This window comes from Amaranthus tricolor, chromosome 12, assembly GCF_026212465.1.
Source record: "Amaranthus tricolor cultivar Red isolate AtriRed21 chromosome 12, ASM2621246v1, whole genome shotgun sequence".
Lineage (NCBI taxonomy): Eukaryota > Viridiplantae > Streptophyta > Magnoliopsida > Caryophyllales > Amaranthaceae > Amaranthus > Amaranthus tricolor.
Genome location: NC_080058.1, coordinates 7,126,986 through 7,153,651, shown reverse-complemented (window position 1 = coordinate 7,153,651; position 26,666 = coordinate 7,126,986). Strand labels below are relative to the sequence as shown.

General features: G+C 29.9%; 1 protein-coding gene across 1 annotated transcript; it reads left to right on the top strand.

The window, feature by feature from the left end:
- Positions 1 to 22,152: 22,152 nt before the first annotated feature.
- On the top strand, positions 22,153 to 26,653 carry LOC130828439 (PLASMODESMATA CALLOSE-BINDING PROTEIN 4-like). The gene is made up of 4 exons (XM_057694428.1): positions 22,153 to 22,723; positions 23,257 to 23,829; positions 24,358 to 24,523; positions 25,322 to 26,653. Exons 1-4 carry the CDS (start codon positions 22,660 to 22,662, stop codon positions 25,515 to 25,517), a joined length of 999 nt encoding a protein of 332 aa, XP_057550411.1. The 5' UTR covers positions 22,153 to 22,659; the 3' UTR covers positions 25,518 to 26,653.
- Positions 26,654 to 26,666: the final 13 nt, after the last annotated feature.

The window sequence follows — 26,666 nt, the reverse complement described above, 5'->3', positions numbered from 1 at the left end:
AGTGCAAATAATAGCACTTATCAAAATTATTTTTACCATTAAATGAATTAAATTGAAATCTTCCACCTAATTATTTTTTTATCATTACTACAATAAACTTAAGCTCTGGATACCTCTATGTTGAAAAAAATATTACGCTAAATGAGATTCCCACAACAATTGCACCCAAACCAAAGATTTATATTTTTAATGAAAAAATATTTTCACCTTTATATTATCAACAATAAATAATAATACAAGACTACCTATTAGAACTCTCAAACACTCCCTCACTTGTCTCACATGGCTCTCTTTTAACTTATGAGACGTATTAGCAACTTACCATTCCCATTTGTACGAGTTCACAAAACTCCTAAACCTGATGATTAGATTAGTAATAAAATAATAATTATTAATTCTATTAGTTAGAAACTTATAACATAGAATATGTTATAGCCTTAGTTAGGATAAAAATGGAGCAGAAAGAAACCAAAAGCTTATTTCAAGAGTCAACACTATGCCATAAAATAAAACCCAATCCTTAAACTTCGCTATCGTTTTCATTTTATTGTCACCTCTATTTAAATAAAATGACGAAAAATGCCTATGGACTTAAAATTTTATAAAACACTTCAATCTCACTCAATAACACTTTTATCACTCTAATAATACTCAATCTAAACTTAAAATTTATGGAGCTAAATCTAAGGAAATTCAAAACGGAAACAACAATATTACTATACATTAATGCATGCTATTGCAATTCTATATGACTATTAATTTTGCATATTTAAGATTAAGGAGATTTACATCTTTATACAAATTGGAATAATATATGTGATTTTAGTAAGATTGAAAATAAATTTTCTTCCCATTATATGTGTTGGAATATTATATGTGATTTTAGTAAGATTGAAAATAAATTTTCTATTTAAGATTTATCTTCTATATATTAATACAAAATACTGTAATACTTTCTACCTCTAAATTGAGCATGCCTCTTTATTTATACTGTATATTATTAGTCATCATTTGATATACTAAAAATATTTATCTTCTATTGCGAATCAAAGACAAAAAGAGGTCAAACAAAAATAAATAAACTTATTATTATTAAAAATAAAATGGGTAACTCAAAGGCTTAAAGTTAATCAAATGAGATGAGCAACAAAGTGAAGATGTGTATAAAATGTCGTCGTTTGCAAGAAATATGACTTTCATACACCATTTCTATTCATCAACACCCAGAAATAAATGTTGCGTTCAAAAGAAAAGTCTCCTAGAAAAGAGAAAGATAAATGAGATAAAATTAATATTTGATAATTTTTTTATGTTTGAACTCTTCTTTACATTTATAAATATTACTATATGGAAATTTATTGAAATATATCAACAATTTAAGTTGATTATATTTTTCCAAGTATTCAGTCATTGAAAAAGCGTTATTTAAAATTAAGGAGTCTTTCTTTAGTTTATTGTATGATATGATATGATGACTTCGCTATCTTTGTCTCACTTGGTTTGTGCACATTTTCAAATATGTTAATCGATGTCTTAATGCATCTTATTGTGCATAATTATAAATTATAAAAAGTTGATATTAATAAATTGCATTATAACGAATCAAATAAGATCTCAATTGACTATAATTTAATTTATATATTTGGAATGATTCAAACTAAGAGTGTTATGAATAATGTTAATAAATTGGGTAAATGAAGGGAGAATCCGAGAATGTTTTAAGTATAGTTGAATTTGAATAATTAGAAGTGTTAAAAACTAAATATGGTATAGGAGTTTAAGGTATCTCAAGGGAAGGTTTTCTTAAAAGATAAGTTGAAAATTGGTAAGAAATTGATTTTTTGATCAAACATCGAAAGGAGAGAGAAGCTATGTGTTTTGAGTTTTAAAGAACATATTTTCCTTATCTTACAAGTACTTTTTATTTCATTTTGTATAATTTGTTTAATCTAAAAATAAAAATAAGCATTTATCCATGCATTTTTCTTGTGTAGTCTATTCAATTTTTGATAAAATAACTTTTTGTATATCGTGTTTAATAGAGTAATCAATTAATATTACCTACATACATTTAATATATAGTGATTATTAAATAGCTCGTGCTTAGCACGAGTAATCAACAATTATATTCTAATAATGTGTAAATATTGTTATTTATTATTTAATTTTCTTTGTTGTGAATTTTTAAAATTATTATTCATAGTTCTCTTTCTTAACTTTTATTTATTCTGTTTGTAACGATTATATTATTTATGCATAATAATTTCTAAATGTCTTGTGCTTTAGCACGGGTGATCATCTAGTTTCTAATCTAATCTCATTCCAAAATTCATAAAAAAAAAAATGAAGGAAGCCAATCACACGCAACCCACCCGGGGAGGAGTCGCAAAAAACTCGCGACTGGACCGCGGCTGAGAGTCGCGCGTTTTGTGCGACTCCTCCGCAAGTGGGTCGCGTGCGACTGGGGTCATTCAAAAATTTTTAAATTTTTTTTTTAATTTTTGCATTTTATGTCATTAATAAATAATAATTAATATTTTTGTTATTAAATTATATTTGTTAATAATTATTAATTTAATAATAATAATATTATTATTATTATTATTATTATTATAAGTTTTTTGAAAATTAATAATAATAATAATAATAATAATAATAATAATAATAATAATAATAATAATAATAATAATAATAATAAACTAATAATTATTAACTAATATATTATATTAATTAAATATTTATTAATTTAACTTATTATTTTAATAATTATAATTTTTAAATGTTTATTAATTTATATGTATGAATTATATTGTTTGTTAACAATTTATATTATTAAATGTTTATTAATTTAATATTATTAATGTAATTAAAATTAATTTAATAGCTTTTTTAGTGCCGGAAATTTATTAATGTTAATTAAGTAATCGTTTCAAATCAAGAATTAATATGTTAATTAATTATTATTTTTTATTCATGTTTAACTTAACGTAATATTTTATTATTTTAATTAATTATTAATAGTTAATTAAATTATCAAAAATGTAGTAAATGACCCGGTAACCAAGAAAGAGGAAAGGGTTTCTTTAGAGGCTTGTTGAGTGGAAATAGTTCTAAACCGACCTTATTGAGAGGGGACCCTCATTAGAGGCTAGGCAGGTTCAGGCAACCAGACATAGTCAAGCCCAACGTTGGAGTATGTTGTACCAAGTGTGTACGCTATAACCATATAAAGACAGTATTGAAGCGGAGTCCTACTCTCCATCTCTTCTCTCTTAATTTATTGTCTTACATTATAAATCTGACTCATACTAGCAAAAAAACCAGGAAAATTTTGTCTAATTGAGGTCATGATAAAAGCAGGTTGCACGCCGATTGCATTAAACTCTCGTGTGTGCTGTCGAATATATACAGTCGACCTATTTGCCCTTATATGACCATCTCTGTATATTAAGAACGGGTAGTTATGTCTTCCTTTTTCACCAGGACACACCCTCACCGTCCAAGGTCTTTCCCCTGATTTACGACTACTTCCTCCAATCATAAATTTACACCCACATGTTCAACTTTTAGAACCAGGTTGGGCAACATTATCCAAGTTATGCAGATCACCCCTAATATTACCATAGCGGTGACATCGTAAGTACAAACTAACTCTAGAACGTCCTTCTTTTTGTTTATATGAAGCTCGTGTAAATTGAAAATCAATTCATATTGCTATCTCATCGGCCTAAGCATGTAATTCATCTACAGAATCAAATTCAGAGAAATCTACATTGTCCCCTAAATTTTAAAAGTCCTGCAAATGTAAATTAATTTTCAGCCATTAATAAATATTACGTAAATTATAATAATCAATCTAAATATTACGTTACTTTAAAATATAAAATAAAACATACATTAAGTTAATAAAATGTTAAATAAATAAACATTAATAATAAAAATATTAAATAAATAATAATTAGGTTTAATAATTAAAATATAAAAATATTAAATATTAAATAAATAATAATTAAGTTTGATAATTAAAATGGTAAATAAATAAACATTAACAATAAAAATATTAAATAAATAATAATTAGGTAAATATAATAAATATTCCCTCCGTTTCTTTTTGTGCTTCCCGTTTATTTTTTACATAGTTTTCAAAGTAAATTTTAAACCCCAATATCTCTAAATACACATAATAAAAATTATAGTATTAAAATACATAATAAAAAAGTATACATTAAGACGAATCTAATGAGATCTCACATGGATATATTTTATCTTCTAAATATGTGTAAAAAACATTAATCAAATTTTTTTCTCCTTAAGATGGAATATTTCAAATGGAAAGATCATTAGAGAACAAAGGGAGTATAAATTATAAAATAAAATAATTTACTACAACATATATTAAATAATAATAAAATAAAAAATAATTTAAATAAATAAGAGAAATAAAAATTAAAAAATAAAAAATAAAAAAGGAAGGAGTCGAGCGCGACTGGGCCGTGGGTGGGTCGCGTGAAACGCGCGACCCAACTGTGATCCAGTCGCGCGTTTTATGCGACCCAACTACGGCCCAGTCGCGAGCGACTAGTTTTCTTCATTTTTTTATTTTTTATTGTTTAAAAATTTTCGAATCGATTAAATTACTTACCGAATAATATTCATGCTTATTTTGGTTTGCCATTGTAATTCGATTTCAAATTTTAGCTTGTTTTAATTTAGAGAGTGTTTTCAGAGAGTTTTTAGAAAAATATTAAAGTTTTTAAGTTAGAAAATTATTCAGAGACAATTTTAGAAATTCATTATTTAAGAGATGAGAATAAAATAAAAAGGAAAGGAAAGTTTAATAATGCCCGAATAAAATTCAGACTTAGAATAATTTAAGAATTAAAAAGAAAATGAATGATCCACTAAAAAGTACAAGTGGATTAGATTATCCAACTGGCAGTAGTAGGCTTAGCTGTACATGATTTGGCAATAGTACTCTGCTACATGCATGTGTGGCGTGACAAATGCCTAGTTTACATCACCAGTCTATTCATGTCAACTTTATTTCCTCTAAATAGATAGGCTTTGCTTTGGCATGCTATTCAAAATATTTACTCACATTAGTAATTTACCAAAGGTATTAATGAAAAATTGTACTGAATGATTCAGCATATTGTCCGTTTTTTACTAATAATTTCATATTTTGAAAATTTTAAAATAACTCAACCTTTATAAATATTTTATTGCAAATAAATCTTAATTGCCAAAAACCGATTTAAATTGGCCAGTTGTAATTGGATTTTTGCTGCAAAGATTCATTCGCAACAAAATGTAAGCAAAGGTTGGATTATTAGCAAAGAATGTATAATAGATTGGATTATTCAGAGCAATTTTTCTAAGTATTAAACTTCACATTCATCCATTCTACTCTCCTATCCCTCAAGGATACTAGAAGGATAATATAGATATTTGGTAATAAATAAATTGAGACAATAAATAGTGTAGATGAAATTAAAAGAAAGTTTGTAAAATAAATGGATGATTTTAGATTAAAAAAGATGGGTCATTTTCCAAAAATATAAATATGTAAAATAATAATCTCTTCGTTCCTTAAAGAAGTTCTTATTTGCCATTTTTTGGTGTTCCATTTGTTATTCCCGTAAAAAATATTTCTGTTTAATTATATCACAAATAGACAAAAATAACTTTGTTTATCCTCATTTTAATATTTTAATAAGGCTTATGGTCATTGGTCACCACATATTTTCCACTAATTTCATTTTAACATTTTTATATTCCTTATGGTTCCAAATGTTTCCCACTAACTTTATAAAAATATTTTTAATTATTTGTGGTTCCTATATTTTTTCCACTTACTTTCTTTTAATACTTCTTATTGTTTATGGTTTTCACTTTTCTCTATCAAATTTATTATATAATAAGATAATATATCCACTGTATAAAAGAGTCTATTTTCCTTAGTATAGTGAACATTTATTGTGGGAACTTCATTAAAGAACGAATGAAATAATATTTAGATGTGTATAACTCTAGATAAAACATTTTGACAAACATATTGAACTGCATAAAAGTTATTTGGGTGTAAGTAAAAAAATCGGGAAGTAATATTTGGGATGGCTAGGGATAGCAATGACTATTTCTTGTTCCACATAGAGTGCCAGTTCAAAACATCTCATAAAATATATTTAAAAAGTCAAAGTCAATGTCAATATAAAAGTTATTATCGTTTAATTAAAATTTTTCTGTTACATTATTTAATTTGTCAATTTATGTTTAATTGTCATAAATTAATATGTTGACTATATTTAGAAATGTCAAATTGTTGTTGTTAGACTAAAAAATTTAACTTGCGCCAAATATAATTTTTTTTTTCAAAAAAGTAATTGTAGACCATAAGTTACCCGACAAACCGAAAAAAAATAATAATAACATATTAACATAAATTTAAACTCTTTGAAATTGATTGATAAATGTTATTATAATAATGTACTACTTTCAATTTTAAATACTTTTTCTAGTTATCTAAATGTACAGGGGATTTAATGCAAGAGTCTTACTTTATTTTTTCTTCATTATACATAGTAAATATGCTTAATTTTACCACATGGGCTCATATATGCCTCTGCATCAGCCTTACATATTTTACTACATTTTTTTTAGTCCATTTCATATGAAACATACTTTTCTAATTATATTTCTATCTTCAATTATAATAAATATATTTTTTTCTTTAAATCTTATCCATATATTAAATTTAGTTTTTTATTTGTCTACACATATCGCTAACTTTCTTATGATTTGTTTTTTGTGATTAATCAATGGCGGAATTTTCTTGGGGCGGGTAGGGGCTTTGCCCCCCTGAGATTTTTGACAAATTTTTTTAATATACAACGTCATTATATATTTTTTATAATTTCAGCCTAACAAATAAAAGCAACATAATTATAAAAGAAGAGAATAACTAAAATGAATTAAAAAATCTTATAAGTAATAATAGATTATCAAATTAGAAATGAGATTATCATTTAACAATTAAAAAAAAACGAAAAAAGAAGCAAGCGAGTGAGAGAGATCGACAAAATCAAAAATTAAGCTTACCATCCACAATTGAAGGATAAATGTTCGTTTTATATTTTTATTTGAATTTTTTTATTTTTATTTAATAATTTGTTTGAATAAGTGGATACTTGAATCACTGAAAATCCATAAAAAAAAATCAAATATAAAGATAGTAAAAAAAGGATTTCATAACAAAATGGACGACGCTTTTCTTGCTGATAGTTTAGTAATATACATTTAGAGACAAAAAGCAAAGACATAGTGCCAATGACATTATAGATAATTTAAAAATGCTGCGTCGAGCTTTGTTTTAATTTAAAATTTACATTATATTTTTTATTTGTATTGATTGGCTATATTTTAATTGAATTCAATTTTTTTGTTAACTCCCTCCCGTTAAAATTTTATTTAAGTTTCACCAAATTAATTGTACTTGTACTCGTAGTAAAAAAAATAAATTGGAGAGTGAGGGAGTTATCATGGTTGCTTCATGGATTGAGGATGTTGACGAGATTGGTCACGAGGCAATATAATCCGCAACTCTACCTAATACGATAGTCTTTAGTTGTATTTATTTTCTTATCAAACTTGGTTTGGAATACAATTGGATTATTAGTTACTAAGAGACAGCTTACAATTGGATTAACACAAGATTAATAGTTGTATTTTATTTTTAGTTAAATCTCTTGATTCGATGTTTTTAACCAATAGTTTTTAAAGACCCAATGTTGCTTAAGATCTATGATGGTTCAAGGTAGTCGTTAATGTAAAAATTCTATAGTTTTAGCCTTTTAGGGAAAAGAACTCTAAATAACGGTGTCTTATCATATGGACACATTCAATACGTACAAGGTAACCTATCTATTTAAGTTTTAAAGTGTGACCAATATATTCAAAATCTCACATCGATAATATAGTATAATATTGTGGGTTGTGGACTTGCATATATATTGGGTGAGCTAATCCTCCTGCTACTATATGATTTTGGAAAACAATGAATCTCACCAAATGTATATGCAAGTCAACGCTCTTGACCTGTGACTTGTGGGCCTGAGCCCACGGGTATCCCATGTCCACACGAATGGGCTACAGTGAAATTATGTGACAAATTGTCACGGTTTAATATGGTATCAGCGCCGAAGGTGGTTCATGGTCTGATGTGGCTCACATGTGAGGGGGAGTGTTGGGAATACTTCACATGTGATGCAAGATCCACATCGATAAAATAGTGGATTGTAGACTTGCATATATATTGAGTGAGCTAATCCTCCTACTACCATATGGTTTTGGGCAACAATGAACCTTACTAAATGTATGTGCAATGCTCATGACCCGTGGGCTCCTGTAGGTTTGTGAGCCCGAGCCCACGAGTATTCCATGTCCATACAAATGGGCCACAGTGAAATTAAGTAACGACTTGTCATGGCCTAAAAATAAAGAGGTGTGCTTAAATATGTCAAATGTTATAGTCCTCGTCACATCGAAAAAAATGCAAATAGAGACACACTACAAACAGGCTCTGCAGGTCGCGAAATTCTGTGCAGGTTGTGCAACCGCGTGTCGTAACAGGCTATGCGTGCCCATTGAAGCTTCAGGCTGCTTTGTTTCTTTCTCTGTTTCACGTTTTTCTTTTGTTGTTTCAATGGCTTTGGTTCATGTAGTGACACAAATCATAATGTACGAAATAATGTATACTTGTATTTATACAAAACAAAGACATGAACAATGAATACAACAATTTTTTGATTCTTTTAACTTTCTCAATATTATTACACAAAATTCTTATGATTTTCGTTTACACTAACATAATTATTTCCATGTTCTTTGTATTTTCAAGTTCTCGAATTATTTTTTTATCTTGCAACTCTAATGATTTTCTGGTAATGTATTGAAATAAATTTCTAGTAATGTATTGAAATGAATCTTATGAAGAAAATGAGATAATTTGAAGTAGAATAAGCATAACCATTAAACTTGTGAAAAGGTTTTTTCACACCAAAATTACATTAAATTTCAATTATCATTCTTATCATTTAATACCAATTATCAAATGGGCCAACAGAGCAATTAGAATCAGGTGTTGTCTCATTAAAAAGCAAATAATAATACTTTTCAGAAAAGATACCGACTTCAATTCTCATCCAATTATTTCCCCTATTTCATAAGTCTACCTGAAAAATTAATTCTGGAGCAATAAAATAAAATTCTAATACAAAAGATTTGACAGTTTTAATTAAGTTGGAATAATGATACATATTAAACAATACTAGTAATATGGTTATTTAGTTGTTATCTGAAAGAAATTTATCAACTAACATCCTCTTCCATCAATCTTATCTGTTGATGTTTGGATTCTACTTCCTCCGTTCCATAATACTTGCTACATATTCTATTTTTGGCAATTTCATATTACTTGCTACATTTCTGTTTTTAGTAATAAAACAATCATTTAAAGTTCTATCTACCCCTATTTTTATCCTACTCTATACTCTATACTCTATAATAAAATATATACTATACTCTATAAAGTAACCTAACAACCTATTTTTCCTTATTCTTTTTCAATTAACAATAATAAAATACTATACTCTATAAAGTAAACAATCAGCTACAGTGTAGGTCAATCACTTTTCTTAATTCCCGTGCCCATGCAAATGTAGCAACAATTATGGAACAGAGGAAGTATATAATACAACGCAATTTTCTATTGGAAGTTACTAAATTTCGCCACCCTTTTCATTTTATCGCCACTCCTTCCCACGAAATTACGTATTTGCCCCTGAAGTTTAAAAAATTACAAAATTGCCACTCCTTACAAATTTCTTATTTATAATAATAATAATAATAATAATAATAATAATTAACTTTTTATATTCTTAAAAAATATAAATAAAATTAATAATAATAACAGTAGTAATAATAATAATAATAATAATAATAATAATAATAATAATAATAATAATAATAATAATAAAATTAAAATTAATAATTAAAAAAAAAAAATTGAGTCGCCCAGAATTGGGCACTTGAACCATGGTTCAGCCGCCCAGAACCGGGCGACTGGACCCCGGTTCAGGCGCCCAATTTTGGGCGACTCAATTTTTTTTTTTTTTTTTTGCTTTTTGGAAAATAATAATAATAATACTAATACTAATAATAATAACTTATAGATTAATGTGGCCTATTAGCTCAGTTGGTTAGAGCGTTGTACTAATAACATAAAGGTCACAGGTTCGAGACCTGTACAAGTCATTATTTTAAATTATTATTATTAGTATTAGTATTATTATTATTATTTTCCAAAAAGCAAAAAAAAAAAAAAAAAAATTGAGTCGCCCAAAATTGGGCGCCTGAACCGGGGTCCAGTCGCCCGGTTCTGGGCGGCTGAACCATGGTTCAGGCGCCCAATTCTGGGCGACTCAATTTTTTTTTTTTTTAATTATTAATTTTAATTTTATTATTGTTATTATTATTATTATTATTATATTATTATTATTATTATTATTATTATTATTATTATTATTTATATTTTTTTTAAAAATATAAAAAGTTAATTATTATTATTATTATTATTATTATTATTATTATTATAAATAAGAAATTTGAAATGAGTGGCAAAATTATAATTTTTTAAAAATCAGGGGCAAATTCGTAATTTCATTTGGAGGGGGGTGGCGATAAAATGAAAAAGGTGGCGAAATTTAAAGATCGGGTTCTTCTAATTAAAACGTGTCTTTATATTAACAATAATAGTAATAAAGTTTTAACTTAGGTGATGCAAATTCTAAAATGAGATGCTCTCATAATGAAATTATTTTTAATGGACTGACTCAATGTACTAATACTGTTTTAAAGTGATTACTAATAATCTTAAAGTGATTAACTATGATTTTTCAAAATGATCACTATTTATAATCTTAAGGTAGTCACTTATAACTTTAAGGTGACCACTAACAATCTTAAAGTAATCAACTACAAGAATAAATTAATTATATAGGTTCGTCTTATAATGAAACGGTCTCATATAAAACTTTATTGAACAAGTCTTGTATGAGACCGTCTCACGTAAGATGAGCCAATACAAACAACCCATTAATAAAACAACATTAAAAATAAAATTTAAATTCTCACTTGTACAAGAAGCAATTTTTTAAAGATTTTGAGCTGACCCAATTAAAGCTGTCTCAAGAACTAGTAAAAGTTTTAATCTTTATTAAAATTTTATTATTAATAATTCACAATTTTAATCTTTATCCCTCAAATGTTAACCTAAATTTTAAGTTTAAATTATTTCCCTTAATTTGTAATCTTAATTTTGCATGAAAAAAAGGAATACATGTACACAATTTATAAGAACAATAATATTGAGAACATTAGCACTTTATCGTTTTGTTGGAGACTAGAGTACAATAGTTCATTAATCATTAGCCCAATGAACCGAAGCCCAACTAAAATCAACCGTCACCCTGAAAATAACAATTTTTGTATGAGACAGTTTTACTGTAAGACTCTTTTCATGTATGTATTAAATAGTTCAATATTACAAATTATTAGCATATTAACTTTTTGTTTAAGGCCTACTTTGTTGTATGGGACAGAATGTTAACCCATAAAGAAAACTTTTGAACATAAGATAAAAGTTACAGAAATGCGCATGCTGAGGTGGATGTGTGTTCACACTTTGAGGGATAAAATTAGAAACCATGAGTTTAGAGAGAAACTAGAGGTTGCTCTTATTTCTGCAAAAATGTGCGAAAATAGATTAAGATGGTTTGGACATGTGCAGAGGAAGACTTTTGACGCTCCTGTGAGGAGGATAGAAAACATCATAGTAGAGGGTAAGAGGGGGTCGAGGAAGACCTAGAAGAACTTGGGAGGAACAGATAAAAATTGACTTGCATGAGTTACACCTCTCTAAGAACTTGACCAGGGATAGGGTTGTTGGAGGCGCCTTATTCATGTCTTATACTTCTGATTCTATTTCGCTTACCCGTTGGTGTTTTGTTCTTTGACTTTTACTCGTTTTTATTACTATTATTATCAGTACCTTTTTATATTTATTTTATTTATATGCTCTCTTTTATTTTATTTTATGTTCAAAGGTTAATAAAATACAAGAACATCTCTTGATCTTTTTGAGTTGAGGGACTCTTTGTCCGCGTTCTCCTTTATGGGTGTAAATTATCACCTTCTTTCCTTCCCCAAACCCTGACCATAGTTTTCTATAGGCGTGATGCATGGAGTATAATGATGATGATGATAACTTTTTGTTTAAGGCCGTTTCGTAGTTGGAAGAGAAAGATGGACTAACTAAGCATAACTTATGGGCTTTTTGTTTTGAAGTTGTCTCATCGTGAGACGGTCTCATGCAAGATGAGTTGCCCTAAAAAAGTATCACAAATTCTTATATGAGACGGTCTCACTATGAGACGCACGGTTAAATAACCTAATAATATAAACTTTTAACATAACAGACCTTTTATATGGATTCGTCTCACAGTGAGAAGGTCACATGCTAGAGGGGCTGAAAAAGCATTCCTGCCCAAAAATCATCGAATTCCAAGTTAGTTAGTTAATCTTTCTCTTCCAACTACGTAATGGCCTTAAACAAAAAGTTAATATGTTAATAATTTGTAATATTGGGCTATTTGATCCATATATGAAAAGAGTCTTACAATAAGATCGTCTCATATGATAATTGTTATTTTCCAGCTCATCTTGCATGAGACCGTCTCACGGTGAGACGACTTCAAAACAAAAAGCCCATAAATTATATTTCTTTTTTCAACCTACTTTATAATAATAATAGAAACCCATCTTGAGATAAAATTGTTATATTCCAGCGTCTTACATGAGACCGTCTCATAGTGAAACGAATTCAAAACAAGAAGCCCATAAACTAAAAAGTTTTTATTATTAGATTATTTAACCTAAATATGAGACATATTTCATGGTGAGACCGTTTTATAGAGGAATTTCTGTAATAACAATAATATTAAAATGTCCGACTCATGGCTCATGGGTAGTTACGTGTGCAAAGTCCTTTTTTTTTTTTGGTGACATTGAATTTGCATGGCAATACTAAAGTTTTAGCTTTTTCATCTGCTGTATGTCTATCATCTTCATTCTTGGTCACCCAACTTTTACCAAACAGGAATTTGATTCGATGGTTTCTTTGGCGTATTATTTGTCCATCATTATTATCTTATTCGATACATTTCGTTTATAGAAACTAAAAAAAATAGAATATACGATAAAAAATTGCAGTTAATAGTACTACTTTCAATTCAACAAAAACATGCTAATGAAAATTAAAGACCAAGATCATGCCATAATTAAGACAAATAATAAGACAAGATAAGACGAGGTAAAATTAGTATAAAAATCATTAACACTAAAAAAAAAATTTAAATAACAATCATAAAGACAACAAAAAATAGGCTTGATATATAGATTTAATGAAGAATATATCAAACCACTATAAAAGGTTGAGCCTATTTTCCCCAATTAAACTGAATTGAATAAATAGTAAATGTAACTAAACCGAAGATAATTTGGGAAAGTATAGCCTTAATGAAGAATCTAAACGTTTTGTAATGATGTTAAGGAGCACAAACCAAAATATTATTAGTCAAGTCAAAAGAAATTTCAAATTAATTATATATTTTATGCTGTTGCTTGAATTCTTTTTTATACCTTTAATTAATTATACACCTCATATTCATGACCCTCAGACATTAAAAATAATTTGTAAGACTATGGTAGCCTAAATAATTGTATTAGTTGAGCTATTAAACCCATTTATATAAAAACATCTCACGACATAGACCGACCTAGTTAAGGTAATGGAATTGCATATGTGCAACCCCGTTAAAAAAAATTTCAAAAAAGTTGTTCTAAGGGCTCGAACTCATGACCTAGTGCAAATTGCAAATAATTAATCCCACTTCAATACTACTAAGCTACAACATTTAGATTTGATAATTTATAACTCTAAACATAAGCAATATTTTATGAGAGCAATTACAATTAATGACCATTAAAGGAAGAAAATTAATGACTATTTAATTTTCTTAATTCTCCCAATATTCAACTCAATTTCCTTCATTAAGTTTTTGTATTATGAATTTGAGTATGATTTGATTTGGATATAATTTTAATTTGCTATAAATTATGATAATTTCAATTTATTTGGGTATTATTTGTTCATGAATTAGAATTTATTTGCTTTAAGTTATGATATTTGCAATTTTTTATTTGCTTTAATTTATGATAATTTCAATTTAGAATTAGAGTTTGTTTTTGTATTTGTGTATGATTTCATTGATTGTTATACATAAGAGTTTTTGTATTTGTGTATGATTTCATTGATTGTTATACATAAGAAAATTAAAAATCACCAAGAAATGCTCTATTGTTAATTCTTGTAACGAGTCAGTTGAGTTTTGTCTTCTTTTCATTTTACATACATTGTTGTTTTTCAAGTTATACTTTATTTGTTAATGAGAATTAAAACGCTTTGATTAAGCTCACAACCTATGTTTTAAATCCTAAGTCCGCTACTAAATCACGATGAGACCGTCTCCTATAAAAATTTGTAAATAATCTTACTTAAATGGAGGAAAAAAGCAGTACATGATAACACGATATATTCAAAAATCAAAAGTTGAATGTGCATGCATGCTTCCAATATGTATGATGTATGATGCTATCAGCACATTTTATGAACAATATTTCACTTGGAGAAAAGGAAAACAAACCAATCAGCTTATTGGGATAAAAAAAAAAAGAGAGAAATTGACAGGACTGGAGAACAGGATAAGTAATCTAAAACAAAGCAGCACCAAATGCACTAATCCACTAATAAACCAAGATACTAACACAAGTAGTGCCTTATTATCTGTTAATCACTTCTTAATATAATCCTTCTTTTTGAAATATCTCACATAAAAGACTACTTTTGTTTTTGGGCTAAATTCTCCTATCATCTCATCTAAAATTACATTCAACTTTATTTTATAAGATTCTCGATCTGTTAAACAAATGACTATCGGTTTGTTGGCTGATGTGATTAGATAGAAGATAAGAAACTCTTTAAGTCAAATATTATGAAAGAGTTTGGTAATAATTATTTGTTGGCTGATAAAAATATTTATTAGAGAAAATGTGGGTTTAAAAGACAAAAGCCAATAAATAAAATCACTTCTGCTATAGTAATTTAATTTTTACCTAAAAGTCAATTGTTGTTGAAGTTTTGGTGCGTTGAGTCTTGAATTCATGTGTGGGCATATGGAAGTGCAATGCGTATGAGTGTAGCAATGCTTGGGAAGCAATAATGCAACATTTGAGTAATAGAAAACGTTAAGCTGTGGTTGCAGATGATAAATTCGTTGGCTTTACCCTCAAAACTTACCAAAATTAAGTCGATTTTAAAAGGTGTTTTAAAGCTTTAGAATCAGAACCATAAACGAATAAAGAGTTTTTGGATTCGAGAAAGACCTGCAAAAAAAAAAAAACAAAGCAAGACAAGATAAAAATTTATGACAAGACAATGCTAGATAAAAATTAAAGTTAATAACATGACCAAAGAAATATAAAATTAATCATAGAGGCCAGAACAATAAACAAGGCATATGTGACATAGGTGTAGGCGTAGGTAACTATCCGAAGCCTAGGTCACAAATACAACATCCCAACGTAATTTTATCTCTTTCCAACAATTGTGATGTTTTTTCACCCTTCTCACATACGTGTTGATGGACTTTCTCTGTACATGTAAAAACCATCTCAATCTACTTTTATGTATTTTTGTAGAGATTGATGCAACCTCTAGTAGCCCACATCGGGTAAACCTCGTTAAATTGTGTGTGTTGATTTATTGTTGCTTTATTCTTGCAATTGTCCATTTCTTAAATAGGGTTTTCGGATATTTTTTTCCAAATTCATTAGGTTCCTAATAGTCGATTTTAGAGGCATTATTATGAGTTTAAATTGACTTATGACACCTAGAAATAACAATTATTCAGTTGGTTTAAAAATTATTTACCAAATATTTTTTTAACAGATTGACCAACTTAAGATTTTAAAGCTAAAAACTAACTACGAAGTAAATAAAAAAAGTCATTTATCAAATACACTCTTTAAACACTAAATTAAACTCGTACTAACAAAGATTAGTCATCAAAATCTAAATTAAAGGTACAATCCTAACCATTAGACTAACCAACCTCACCTATTCTAAACTTACCTTAAATGTATTGGTCTATTTTAGCCATCTTAGGGTTTGCTTTCTTGCTTTAAGGAAACCCTTTAAGAAGAAGAAAACATTTAGGAAAACTTATCGAGATGAAATGGGATTTGGCCCTACCATGTTTTAAATTTGAACAAGAAGAACGGCTATGGTCAACAATACTTTTGATGACAACCTTTTCCTTGAAAGATTTAATTGGGATTGGGTGCATGGAACATGGAGTTGTGCTCCTTTTGAACATAAATACGTACATGGTGTTTACTGTATGATTTAATAATACCTTATCCTAAATTTTTGACGTTGGGTTTGCACTAAGTGTTCCATAGTGATGTGATGTATCACAATTATCAAGTTTAAGGTCAGACAAGGAGTATAAATTAGTGGAGTTCAAAGTAACGAGTCTGGCCGGATTAGTGAAGTCGAAAGTAATAAACCTGGTAATGAAAATGAAGACCGAGAAATAATACATAATAAAACTAGTATACAATAAATCTATAATAGACTTTACCATGCTCGGAATCAGGGTCGAGGATGTTTACATTGTGTTTAAACCCAACTACTTGGCAACTTGATGAGTCCATACGTATATATACTTTGTTCATAAATCTCTTGTTTATTGTATTAAAAGCTCTTATTAAACTATCTAATCATGTTATGTATGTAAAATTATTGATGATCATTATTGCTATCAAAAGTCATTTGAAAACAATTTATTTTTTGTTGTTATAGGTCAACCACAAGATAAGGTTTATTTCATTATCTGATCCTTCCAAATCCTTTCTAATGAGACATGAGACTATAGGTACGGTGTGAGTAACATATAACTTTAGTATAATGAAATATTGATATAGACTATTAAGATTTGGTGTTTAATTCATAGTGCAAAGCATACAATTCCAATTTTTATTTTAGAATTTCTACTATTGTTTAATGTTTTTTAAGTTTTAGTAATAAAAATCACTAGTAGGTACTAATTATAGGCGATTAAGTAACATGATGATGACTACCTAACATCCAAACTCATATTAGTCATATAATTACACCATCACTAATTCACAAGTATAACTTACACTAGAAAACAAGATCTTTACTACCAAATCATTAGATATTCAATATAAGATATGAATAATCGACTTACATTTCGGTTGGAGATTATATATCATTTTTCAATCAAGTAATTGAATTTTAATTTTCACATAACACTTTCTTTTTCTCGGCCTACCTAATAAAAAAAAATATTATAAAAACAAATATTTTGCATGACACATAAACTTGCATGAGGCTGCCCTCAATAAAGGCCAAGTAGGAAAAAGATGAGACTTATTTATGTCATCATAACTTTATTATATTAAAGAAATGTCGTATATACACGTTGTTAAGGCATCTTTATGACTTTGCCCACCCCTTTTTAATGGCTAAAAAGCCATCTTTATCTTATATTAGATCACCTTACAAATCTCTAACATTTTTATTTATTTTTATTTATTTATTTATTTATTTTTTTTGTGAAGAAACAAATCTCTAATCTTAATGTGATTATATTTGGAAGTTGGCCAAAAGTAATTGCATTACTACCTACATGTGATCGAGATTGTCAAAAGAGTAAAAAATTTAGCCAATTAGTATTTTATGGTCAAAGTGTAATCCATATTAATTTTCACATAATTATAAATTTATTTTAAAGTCGGGTTAGAATCAGGTTCAGTTACAAGGTCGGATAAATATCGGATCAAATACGTTTAAGTATAATCAACAAATCAAAACAAAAGGTGTCTTAATTAATTAGATTGAGACAAGTGTGTTGTGTTTTTTGTATATCAATACTATACATGGTATGGTGTGTCGAGCAAATTTTGAGATTTTCATTTATATTGACACGAGATATTTCTTTTAACTTTTATTTATTATGTACCACATTAAAATTAATTAAACTTCTATATTATTGTATTTGTTTATAGACCTACCGTTTAAAGTACTTTTCTAAACCGAATTGAATTAAAAATTTAACAAATGGCGAAAATGTGACAGTGAAATTGACAATAATAATTATTATATGCAATATTAAGCTGAACAAAATTAATTTAATCTTGTGAAAACATAGTATACCAAACAATGAACAAAACTAAATTAATGTATTAAGTTGATAAACAAAGAGTTAATGGTTCGATCCCACTTGATTAAAGAATGTAATTGCTAATGGTTTTATATAAATTTCACAACAATTAATAAGATTAATTATTACTTATATTTAATTATATTTAATTATAATCATACATAGCTCTATCGGTTTATATAGTCAACCTCAATCTTTTGGAATTAAAGCACTGATATTATTATTGTCAATAGTTGACTCTTTTGTACTCTTCTATTTTATTTATTTTCCATCATTAAATAATAAACTCTTACATAATAATTCGAAATAATACAAAATAAATAAGACGTAGTAAATATACAATAAAAGATAAATACTTTTATATTGTTAAGATTCTTCCTATATAATATTTGTTTTTGGTGCTTGTCATTTTTGGTGGATGCAAAAGATATTTGTCTTCTACGGCCAAAACAAACAAACCCTCCAATTAAATTGATTTCAAAACTACTTTCAATAATAGACGTCATGAGTTTATTTAACTTTTTTTATTGTTTCACCATTTTTCATTGCGCCCTTATTTTTTCATAAACTTTTAATTTTACCTTTCTTTTAAAGACTCTCTACATTCAATTAACACTCTAAACCTCACAAACAATAACTTATTTAACGTAAATGCAATATATGAATTTTCGTTCTTATTAATTTTAATTGATGAAAATACATATAAGAAATAAATTTAAAATGTGAGTTGATATATTTATTTCAATTACTTAAATAAATTAAAAGATATATGCATTAATTTCATTTTAACTAAATTCAGTACAATGTAGACATAAATCAGAAATGTCAATCGATTTAACTCCGATTCAATTATAAAAATAAAAAAGGTTAAAATCGCTTAAATCAATGTAAGTGCATTATTAACAAAGCTAAAGTCGGTCGATTAATTTTAATTTATTTAAAAATGAAAAAATATTAATTTCGTTTTAATTAATTTAATCACAATATAGGCACAAATCTAAAAATATCGATTTTAATTTTGAGTTAATGTTACTTGTCCTAGGCAAGTCGTACTTTTTGTGTGGCTAGGTCATTTTTTATTTTTTATATTGAAAATTAATTCGTACATGGTACTAGTATTTATCTAATATAGAATGACATAACTTTTTGTCAAAGCTTAATGAGAAGAATTTGATTCTCATGGCAAATCTTTAACCATTTTTTACAGGGCGACCCCTTAACATAAAATTAAATTATTAAGTCATATTTTACAGGGACTAAATAAAAATTTAAATCAATTTTAAAAGCTTACGGGGTAGGGCTCTGGCCAGCCCAAGTCGAAGTTCCACAGGGGCTAATTCTTAAGTATACCTTTGTGTAACTTTACCAACCAAACTTGCTATCATCCAGAATATCGAATATGAATAAGAAGCCATACCCAAATGAATATGTTTGTTTGCCTTAAAACTTCTAGGTTGGATAATCCCCTATATACAACCAGAAGGGAAAGTAATCTTGTAAGGTCAGAATAAAGCTCTTCTTATTATAATGAAAACAAAACGCAAGAAATAAATAGACAGATTAATAATATAAATTACACAAATATATACTCCATGTGCTTCATTAACATTGTGTTAACTATATCTACCGAAACAAAAAAACAAAATTTATTAATATCAGGAAGGAAAACATAAATAGAATAATGATTGATGGGTGATAATACAAGAAATAACAAAATTTTCTGATATGACTAAATGAGAAAACTATAATACGGGAATAATCTGTGTTGTCCTTTCATTAACTCCAACCAATATTTATATAATACAAGATGGTAACCGTAGAATTAGTAAAAAAACCGTCACCAAACCGTCACAAAAGATAATGAAACTGCTGAAAGTGTGATAATGTAACCGTCACCAAATATACCAAACCGTCACCAAAGATAATGAAACTGCTGAAAGTGTGATAATGTAACCGTCACCAAATATCTGATGTATACCGCGGAGTGCACATATCCTCAATACCCCCCCTCAAGTTGGAGCATGGGGTTAAAAAATGCCCAACTTGGACATAAGTAACTCAAATTGGAACTTTCCGAGAGCCTTAGTGAAAATGTCCGCCAATTGAGAAGAAGTAGAAACATGAGATGTTGTAATCAAACCCTCGGAAATAGCATCCCGCACAAAATGACAATCAACCTCAATGTGCTTCGTACGCTCATGGAAAACCGGGTTTTTGGCAATATGCAATGCAGACTCACTGTCACAAAAAAGGGGAATAGCTTTGGGATGATGAACTCCCAAGCTCAACAACAAACCTTTCAACCATTTCAACTCACAAGTAATGGCGGCCATAGCCCTGTACTCTGCTTCAGCAGATGATCTAGAAGCCGTATGTTGTTTCTTGGTCTTCCAAGAAATTGGAGAATGCCCAAGAAACACAAACCAACCTGTCAAAGACCGACGAGTGAGAGGGCAAGCCGCCCAGTCAGAGTCACACCACCCCTGTAAAGAAAGCTCACTGTCTGCACTCAACAAAATACCTTGTCCAGGAGTACCTTTCAAATACCGAACTACACGCATTGCAGCCTCCCAATGATCAATGCGAGGCTCCTGCATAAACTGAGACAAAATATGCACCGAGTATGCTAAATCTGGGCGAGTTACTGTAAGATAAATCAGACGACCCACAAGCCGTCTGTAAGGCGCAGGATCGGAAAGGCGATCTCCTGTAGCTAGACCAAGTCTGTGGTTTTGTTCCATAGGAAAGCCACAAGGTTTCGCCCCAAGTAAACCGGCCTCAGAAATAATATCCAACGTATACTTACGTTGACAAAGAAACAAACCCTGTGAACTTCTAGCAACTTCAATACCCAGAAAATATTTCAAACAACCCAGATCTTTCATTTTAAAACAGTCACTAAGATATGCTTTGAAAACACCAGTGGCAGCGGAATTATTACCAGAAATAATGAGATCATCAACATATACTAAGACATTTATTTGAACTGTGCCTTTAGTATAAGTGAAAAGAGAGTAATCAGAGTAACATTGTAAGAAACCATACCCTTTCAAAGCAGAGACCAACTTAGCAAACCAACAACGAGGGGCTTGTTTCAAACCATACAAAGACTTGCGAAGACGACACACCAAGGACGGATGAGAAAAATTAGTGTTTAACGTGGCTCCGATATCATGAGAAAACTATAATACGGGAATAATCTGTGTTGTCCTTTCATTAACTCCAATCAATATTTATATAATACAAGATGGTAACCGTAGAATTAGTAAAAAAAACCGTCACCAAAGATAATGAAACTGCTGAAAGTGTGATAATGTAACCGTCACCAAATATACCAAACCGTCACCAAAGATAATGAAACTGCTGAAAGTATGATAATGTAACCGTCACCAAATATCTGAAGTATACCGCGGAGTGCACATATCCTCAATACTAAACCTAACCTAATTAGGTTTAGACTCATTTTAAGCTCGGATCTAAAAACAGTCAGATAAAAATAAAAACCCCTACCCCCAAATAATTATGAAAAAAGAGCAAGAAGATTTAGCTCATATTATCACGTTTCTGATAAGAGGAAAAACATTATTACCAACTCATGATTGTCCCCACCTCAAAAGAGGAGGTGCCGAGCAGTAAATTTGTGACTCATGTCATGCCTTCTGCGCAATAAAAATCCTTCCCAATGGCCAAATGCCAATACCCATCACTTCCATGTGAACTCATGCCTCTTGTATAGCTCCCATAAGACCATAAAAATCTACATTCTTCCTTATCTCCATATTCCCATATGCTCATACTATTCTTTCTGAAAATACCAACATAATAATGCTCTGTTTTTATTCTCTGGTGACTGGTATCTTTTTTATTTAAATTTATTTATTATGATTTCTTGAAAATGATAATTGGTGAATAATTGAACATGCATCTTCATCTTTCATGACCAATAACAAAGCAACTGTCTTTTCCTTTTCTATTGCACCAAATTGCACCTAAACAAATAGTATTCCAATATTCATTTTATTGGGTCCCTAATCCCTTTCCCCTTTCTTCTACCCTACTCTTTCTTCTTTATCAAAACATATCATACCCATTTCACTTTCAGTTTTTGTACTTCCAAATGTGATCTTATAATTATAAATCTTAAAACCCATCATTATTTTCTAAAGCATTCTCTACTTCTAAATCTCATTTGGGTATCTTCCCAAAAACCCACCAAAACCGTCTAACTCTTTTTTCCATGGCTAGCTTAAATTCCTTGTACATTCTCTTCTTACTTCTCTCACTATGCATCTCCAAATCTGGTAAGTTTACTATTCAAAATTTATACCCAATAGTAGTTTTTACAATATAGTACTGTCGAGCCAAGGGTCTAACTAGCTGCAACCTTCCTATCTCTTTTGATAAGTGTATGGTCGATATTGTCTGTCCTCATTCAACCCTCCTAGAACCCAGTCAGAGCTTTTATAAGTTGAGTAGTTTATAGTACTATAGCTATAAATCTAGAACTAGTTTTATAAGTTGAGTAGTTTATAGTACTATTAGCTATAAATCTAGAACTAGTTTTATAAGTTGAGTAGTTTATAGTACTATTAGCTATAAATCTAGAACTAGTTTTATATCGTTTGACAAATAGCTAATAGCGTCAGTTGATTTTAAACCTGATATTATGAACAACTTATTCAAAAAGAGCTTATTCAATTAGCTAATTTACCAAATATTAGCGTTTGATCACCCAACCATTTATTTGCATCAAAATAAGCTAAAATTGTCCGATAAACTATTTTGTCAAAGATCATTAAAACTTCATACCACTTAAACAAGTCAGAATTTGCAGGAGGATTAGCAGCAGCAGGAAAAACAGATAGATTTCATTCATCATCAAATGATAAAAGTAAACAAGAAAAGTTTGTGAGAAAATTGGATGAATTAAATAACCCAAGTCCTGTAACAAACCCAGCAAATTTCCCACCATTTACTCCTACACCTGCAATTGTTACTGTTCCTGCTTCAAACCCAACCCCTGTAAACCCTTTTCCTACACCAACACCTACAACTATAGTTCCATCAACAACTACCCCAACTCAGCCAATCACTAACCCTGTAAATCCTGGTAATACACCAGTGATTAATCCTGTAAATCAGCCCACAAATGCTCCTATAACTCCAGGTCAAACTTGGTGTATTGCTAAAACTGGTGCACCAGAAACTGCTCTTCAAGATGCTTTAAATTATGCTTGTGGAATTGGTGGAGCTGATTGTTCAACAATACAAGAAGGGGGTAGTTGTTATAATCCTAATAGTCTTGAGAATCATGCTTCTGTTGCTTTTAATAGCTATTTCCAGAAGAATCCTTCCTCTACAAGTTGTGATTTTGGGGGCACTGCAGTGCTGGTCAACACTAATCCTAGTATGTTTTTACTTAATAGCTAAAGGATTATTCTTTTTTCTCTGATAATAGTATGAGTTTAGTTCAAGAGATTGATACTGATTTATAACATATATCGGGGCTTAACCATTGGTTTAAAGCTTTTGGTTGATTGGTTCATTGACATATCTTAGTGCCACATACGACTAAGGAAACTTGTGTTACATCAACACTTCTAGGCATTTAGCCCAAAAGGGGATAAATTTATTATTGGGCCTGTACACTACAAAACCCACATAAGAGAAAAGTTGACTACATACAAACTCGATGGGGTTCCATTCTAAAACTAATTGGTAATTGGAGGAGTAGCCTATCAAGCTTATATGTTAGTCAACCTCCTAATTGTTGATCAAATGTGGATTATTTTTCCAACAAAAGGCTCTAGCGTGAACGTGCCAGAGTATATTATATATATTGGGAGCTTTTAGGGTTTTGGTCCTTTGACAAGTATGTTGGTGAAATGTGATTCTAGAATGTTCTAAATTGTGGAAATTTGGGATTTTGTATCAGGTACTGGTACTTGTATTTACCCATCATCAGCAACAGGATCAGGAACATCTATGCCTTTATCAACCTCTCCTCCAGCCACAGGGATCCCTTCCACAACAGTTCCAACACCAACAACAACATCCTCAACTGGGACAAATGGATCACCATATGGGATTCCAGCATCTGGGTATGATATCTTATTAGCTGCTACTTGAAAATGAGATGGATTATTAACTATTAAGCATGAAAATTTAGCACTTTTTTTAACTTTTCTAAGACCATTGCAAATGAACATGAAAAAAATACTTTGATTTTATGTTCTTTGCCTCAGTAATATAAATAGCTTTTACTAATTAACTAGCTGAGAAGGATCATTTTGGTTGATCAGTTTTTTGAGAAAGAAATTGGAAAGAACTGTTGTGGTATACCAAATCATCCTTCATGATTTTGTGTACATTCTTGTACTATTATATTGATTCATAACCATAGTCCCTTGTTCCGATGGATCATTTAGGTTGATCAGCTTTAACTCTCGTATTGATCCATAACCGTGGTCCCTTGTTCCGATGGGGTCAAAGATTTATTTTTCTTTGGTTAAGTGTTATAAAGGACTATTATAATGTTCATTAAATTATGTGCACTTCTTATTTACATAAATTGAAGATGATATTTGCTACCAAGGATCAATCGGAAACAGCCTCTTTGTTATCACAAACAAGGGCATGGCTGCATACATCCGACTCCCCAAATGGCCAAATCGCACTTAAGTGGAAGCCATTTTATGGTGTTGGACATATTGAATGTGGTAATGATTTATAACTTTTAATTGAGGTAGTTTTTAATTTCTTTTGGCAAATGCACTTTCACACAAGATACATTTCTTGCATGCTTGTTTTTCCCTTTTTCTATCTGAAGTTGGGGAGGGGATGATCCGGGAACAGAGTCGATTACCTGTAGTAAAATTTGCTCTCTTTGGTTTCTGCAGCATTTATGGATCTCCATCATCATCGACAACTCCAAGCAACCCGAGTCAACTCTTTCCAGCAAGTTACGCGCCTAATAGCCCTCCAAATGGGAACTCTTTTCCCTCAGGATCAGGTGCTCTTCAACCACACATCAGTCTCGGCATCCTGGTAGCATTCTTCTTCACTGGAAAACTAATTCTGGGTACGAGTTTTTGATTTCAAATCAGAAGGTTAACCCAAATATCTACTTGTGACAAAGAACGATATGCTCTTGTACAGAACCATCCGACCTTTGGGATTGAGACGACAAAATATATAGTAGAGATCAACATTAGTTTGCTATATTACTAAGGAGTATTTATAAGTTTGTATTGAGAAATCTTCATCACAGCATCGGTTGCCAGCGATTTTGCCTTGGATTATGTGCAGTTTCTAGAGAAGAGAATTAAATTATGAGATGTTAGATTAGGAATAGCTAGACTCACAGCATTCTATGATATTATAGATGTATAAAAAAAACGGTGATTTTTAGATTCATGAGACTACAGGTAGTTAAAAGTGTTTTCTTGTGCATTATGATTGCATCAGAAGTCTTTTGAACCTGTTAATGCTTAAATTTCTTGCTTTGCTTATACAATTATGCCTGCCCTATTGTGTTCTCGCTTATAATTCGAGATATGACCAAAGAAACCTTGAAGATCAGAGAAATTATCACGAGGTCATCACCGATATAGTGGGTGTTGATGAACATGAGTGGTGCTTGCAAGGTAAGTTTGCCCCGTATCTATTTCTGTGCCAGTTTTTCGCGTGATAAGGGGCAAACTCAAAGGAAACGAGGAATGAAGGAGTAGTTCATTTTGCAATTTAAATCTTTCAGTCTTTGAGGGATTGCAGTGTCAACAGTAGCAAGAAATATAACAGGAACCACCTTTAGTTGTTTGCAATTACCACATTATAGCTATGGAAGGGGAGCCTCAGCGCATTCGTTCAGGACTCGTGTGACTGAAAGGTCACATATTCAATTCATAAAAACAGCCAATTGTAAAGGTCACAAGGTAAAGTTTGCCCCTATTACACCCTTTTAGGTCCGTACTCAGGACCCTTGCTCTGAACGCTTTGAGCACCGGACTGTACTTTTATCACATTGTAGCTGACTAGCAACTGATATATGGGGCAAATAGCTTAATGAACATCACCCAATATCAATCATCCAAGGCTTTTGAGAAACCTTTGGTTGGCACATACTAGTTTGGTAGAAAACAGTTTTTTTTTTTCATTTTGTACCAACCTGTGTTGCCTTTCCCATGAAGTTTCTGTTAACTTCATGCAACTCAGCATCAATCCAGCACAAAAAGTGTGATTCTA

Excerpts from the sequence above, each read along its gene's own strand:
- LOC130828439 (XM_057694428.1), top strand. The coding sequence starts at position 22,660 with ATGGCTAGCTTAAATTCCTTGTACATTCTCTTCTTACTTCTCTCACTA. Across the intron at positions 22,724-23,256 it reads ACTATGCATCTCCAAATCTG|GAGGATTAGCAGCAGCAGGA; the intron begins GTAAGTTTACTA and ends CAGAATTTGCAG. Across the intron at positions 23,830-24,357 it reads GCTGGTCAACACTAATCCTA|GTACTGGTACTTGTATTTAC; the intron begins GTATGTTTTTAC and ends ATTTTGTATCAG.